The sequence below is a fragment of the Sinocyclocheilus rhinocerous genome, unplaced genomic scaffold (genome assembly GCF_001515625.1).
Source record: "Sinocyclocheilus rhinocerous isolate Xijiao unplaced genomic scaffold, SAMN03320098_v1.1 scaffold4039, whole genome shotgun sequence".
In the NCBI taxonomy this organism is placed as follows: domain Eukaryota; kingdom Metazoa; phylum Chordata; class Actinopteri; order Cypriniformes; family Cyprinidae; genus Sinocyclocheilus; species Sinocyclocheilus rhinocerous.
This window is the reverse complement of record NW_015648502.1, coordinates 9,416-14,070: the sequence shown is the minus strand read 5'-3', so window position 1 is coordinate 14,070 and position 4,655 is coordinate 9,416. Positions and strand designations below refer to the sequence as shown.

General features: G+C 37.3%; 1 protein-coding gene across 1 annotated transcript in view; it reads left to right on the top strand.

The window, feature by feature from the left end:
• LOC107709732 (protein TANC1-like) overlaps positions 1-481 on the top strand; it is a 46,411-nt gene extending 45,930 nt beyond the window's left edge. The window contains exons 5-6 of the mRNA XM_016514326.1: positions 236-328; positions 420-481. Of these exons, the coding sequence (XP_016369812.1) occupies positions 236-328; positions 420-481 (155 nt within the window). The remainder of the gene's footprint in view (positions 1-235; positions 329-419) is intronic.
• Positions 482-4,655: the final 4,174 nt, after the last annotated feature.

The window sequence follows — 4,655 nt, the reverse complement described above, 5'->3', positions numbered from 1 at the left end:
ATCACAACTGTTACACACACACACACACACACAAGCACAAGCAGATCCACATGCAGCTCTGCCCAGAGATTCAGATCGCCAGCTTCAAAATCCCATCTGGAAAGACTTAACTGTCTCTCTGTGTGTGTGTATGTGCGTCTCTCTCACTCTCTTTCTCCTCCCTCTCTCTCTCTCTCTCTCTCTCTCTCTCACCCTCTCTGCTCCGGTCTTTCTCTCATTTTCGCTCTGTCTGCAGGTTCAATCAGGACACCTAAATATGTGGAGAATCCTTGTGTTTCTGGAGATCCTGTCACCTGTGCTCTGAAGAACAGGAAGAAGAGCAATACTGGTGAGTACTTCTGTGCGTGTGTGTGTGTGTGTGTGTGGACCAGTCGGTCTGTTATGAAATGTATTCTTTTTATGAATGTTTGCATTTGTAGTTTCATTGATTTATCTGTGGGTCAGGTTTTGTTACGTTGTGGGTACCATATATCCTCACTAAAGAGATAACCAGACATAACCTACGTTTTATGAATAAATAAATATTAAATGCTTCCTCAATATAAAAACCATAGAAGTCGATGGAAAGTCCCCACAGTCTTTGAGTGAAATTTGCCCTTGTCGTAAGCTGAGGGATGGTGTTTTTAAGATGTGGGGAGTTACATAAATTTACAGCTGAGAGTTCAGTAAATCCAGCAGTCCATTAAACCACATTCCTCCCTCCCTCTTTTTTACTTGGTAAACTTCTGTCTTCTTGCGCCAATCTTTTCTCCTACTTGCAATTCATTTTCTCTGTAGAATGCTGATCTGTGCTTGTATGTGTTGGTGCGCTCAGTGAATTACTCAATCTGTCATTTTTGGTGATGTGATGCTGTGTAAGCCACTTAGGATGGCAGATTTCAGCTCTGCATTGTAAAATTTAATTGGAATATGTGTGAAATCTGGAGGCTTACAGGTGGGCATACAAAGAAATGGTCACAAAATGTTCCTGTTAGATGTATTCACACATCAAATTTAATTCCAAATGTTTGAGACTACTAGTGAACATGTTTTTATTCATTTTGTTTTTTTCCCCCTAAAAGGCTGTATTTATATGATCAAAAATATTGTTATATATTTTTACATTTTAAAATAACTTTTCTATTTTAATATATTTTACAATGTAACTTATTCCTGTGATGGCAAAGCTGAATTTTCAGCAGTCTTCAGTGTCACATGATCCTTCAGAAATATTTCCAATATGCTGATTTGATGCTGAAGAAGCATGTTTTATTATCAATGTTGAAAACAGTAATGTTGCGTAATATTTTTGTGGAAACCATGATAGCATGGTTCAGCACTTCAGAAGAATTTGAAATACTTATTTTTTTTTGTATCAACGTAACTTCTTTTTTACTGTTACTTTTTGAGTCCTTTCTGAATAAAAGAATGAATTTGAATGGCAGTTTACATAACTTTTTTTATATATTTTTTTTTTTTAAATAAAAAAAGTTGATTTCCAGGTGAACTGATCCCAGGTTCTGTGTAGTCTTAAACGTTTGCTCCCCACTGTAAATGCAAACACGCATGCAAATATTGCCATCTAGACAGCAGTTGTTTTCACATTTGTGGACACACAAACACATGCAGAATTACACAGATGACACATTAACAAATGTCCCTTAATTAAAATTCATTTGTTATTTTTGGACCCTCTCCCTAGACACCTCTGTTCTATTTCAGGCAGTCATTATGGTTGCTTTGGCCTTCCACTAATTTTATACATCTAGAATATTAGTGCGTCTACAAAATATTAATTATGAAGCAGTCACACCTCCACCCGTTTGATGATCTCTAATGCAAATCGTGAGAATGCACCAGATGCGGTGGCCCACTCTGGATGAACCTGATGTAAATTCAAATGAATGATCTCCATGTCAATGACGGCCCGGATGACTTTGACTTTCAGCTCGAGGTTCATTGTCCTGACAGCTGTTCTATAAATGTTTTCCTCCTCTCCCTCCATACCTGTGTGGACTACAAACTGAGCTCAAAATGTACTCTGGGTCGCACAGCTTTTCTATCCAGATCAAAGAACCGAGAATCATGGGAAAATGAGTAAGCCGGATTTTTGAAATACACCCACCGCTTGCCTTCAAAACAGATGACTATGTAGTGCATTAGAGTATGACTCTTCCTGTGTAAAAGGCAATTATCATCTCTCTGTGCTCACTTACTGTTTCCTGAAAGGACGAAAACAACCTTTGTGATGTCATTACAGCTGCCAGCACATCCACCTGTGATTGGGCAAAGTGCTGTGTAGATTTAATGATTTCATCCTGTGATGTATTTATATCTAGTGGATTGGAGTGTTTGTGTTTCTCACAAATGCTGGGCATTTTCTCCTGATCTCTGTACTTTCTCTATAAATAGAGGGTGAGTGTATGGTTACTTGGGTTGATTTGAAATCAGCTGAGTTGTTGGTATTAGTCCACTTCCTTTGTAAACTCTTAGGCCAAAAACATGCTCTACGCAAGTAATGCAGATGAAAATGTTGGACATGCATTGAAATGTTGTCCATACATAACATGCATTCTTGCATGACTGTGACAACTGATGATTTTTCCATTGGCTTTTGGATTATTGCAGAAAATAAGCGCTGTTGTCAAAAAAAAAAGTCTGGCATTTAACCAGAAACCCATAAAAAAAATTTTTTTTTTTTAAACCTGACTGCAGGACAATGGAACTGGAAGTGGTAATGTCGCCCCTGCAGCACTCAATGTGTATTGCATCATGAATTGTGTTATGATAAATTTGTTTATTTATTTTTGGTGAATTTTTTTTTTTTTTTTTGTGGGGAGATTTTTTTGGTCATCTTCTCTTATGGGTAGGTTTAGGTATAGAAACATTACCTACCCATAACAGGGTTACATTAGGGTTAGGGTTAGGATACAGGATACAATGTGATGGCCACACTCATTCATCATAGACAAGCATTTAAAAACTGGAACGTTGTAGTGCATTTTAATTTTTTTTTTTTTGTTTTTTTTTTTTTTTTTTTTTTTTTTGTCGTCTTTATTAGGATAGGATAGAGGAGAGAGGGGGCAGGGGATTGGGGACGGGATCGGGAAAGGTCCGCAAGCAGGGACTCGAACTCGAGATGCCCGAAACGCAGTGGCGCTGTGTCCATGAGGCTATTGGAGCCTTCATTAACATGTTTTGTGCATTAAGGGATGTTCACACTAGCTGTGTTTGCATGGAACCCACAGTAATTAGGGATGCACAATATTGATACCATATAGGTTATATATTAGATTATTATTTTTTTTAAGCATCGTTTACATATATCAGTCAACGTTGGGTTTTTAATTGTGCAAAGTAATTTACCTATTTTTTTCACATGTTGATTACTTTAGCCATCATACCACACTATGTTAAGTCACAAAGTCAATCTTTAAAAATATAAATAATGTGATAAAACTGATAAATGTAATATTTAGCAAATATATTATTAAAAAAGTATATTTTTTATTTGTAACATTTACAACAATTCAAATTTCTAATTTAGTTAAAAATGTTACACACATACGCACGCGCGCACGCACACACACACACATACATATGCATATATATGTATGCGTATGTATGTGTGTGTGTATATATATATATATATATAGGGTGCAATTTGTGAAAAAAGCAGAGGGGGGATGCTTGAAATTTTTTTTTTCTCTCTCCATAGGTAGAAGGTAAGGGTAAGGCTATAGCCTAAGTACCTAATGTTAGTGTAATCTGTTAATAACGCACATCATAAACCCGTCTTTTTAGGCAAGTATATATTGATGGGTGTCATGTCATGAAATGTTTTTAATACGACGGAAACACAGTCTATTAAAAACATTGTACGTTAGGCCTATTAATTGTAATGATTTCATTTACACGGTTATTCAAGCAACGAATAAATCATATAGAGAAAGCGAGCAAAGAACACTGTATCAACGGAGCTTTTTGAAACTCCGAATCAGTTAAACCATTGAGTCGCAAAATTATTCACTGTTTCGAAGCGCTCCAGTCGGATCGCGTATCACGAATCATTTGATTTAGATCGGGACCTCGGAGCGAGATCACGGGATGTTTTTATCCTCACCGGGGATGAAAATAATTCAGCAGAGGCAGGGATGCATAAACGGAAAACACGGACTGGTTCGTAGAATCCAGTCATAAAAATGGAACTCCTATAATGCGGAATGTCACGGAATATGCCACATTTTGGATGATTAAATCAAAAGTAGGTCAGTACACTTGAATCAAAACGCGATATGGACTAGAGTCCGTGAATATTAAGCCGCAAAAAGACAATATATGTATCCTGCAAGTAATGCATGTCTCCGGTGCGGACTGGCCATCGGAAGAACCAGCCGATTTGGCCCGCTTTTTAAAAATATTTTTATTATTATTATTATTATTAGGCTATATAATTGCCTCCCGAGTGTATTAAAGCGATGATTTCCGAATTCGCCATTCGATAATAAATCTCTAATAAATCATGAATCGATTAGTCGCGACTGGCAATGCTAAGCTTCGGCTTGCGTGCTCTCTGCACCTCCGCCAAACGGTTTCGATCAGAGTAATCAAAGCGAGAGATTTTAGAATGGAGTGGAAGAACCCAGGTGGAGCAGAGAAGCAAAACTACTGTTCAG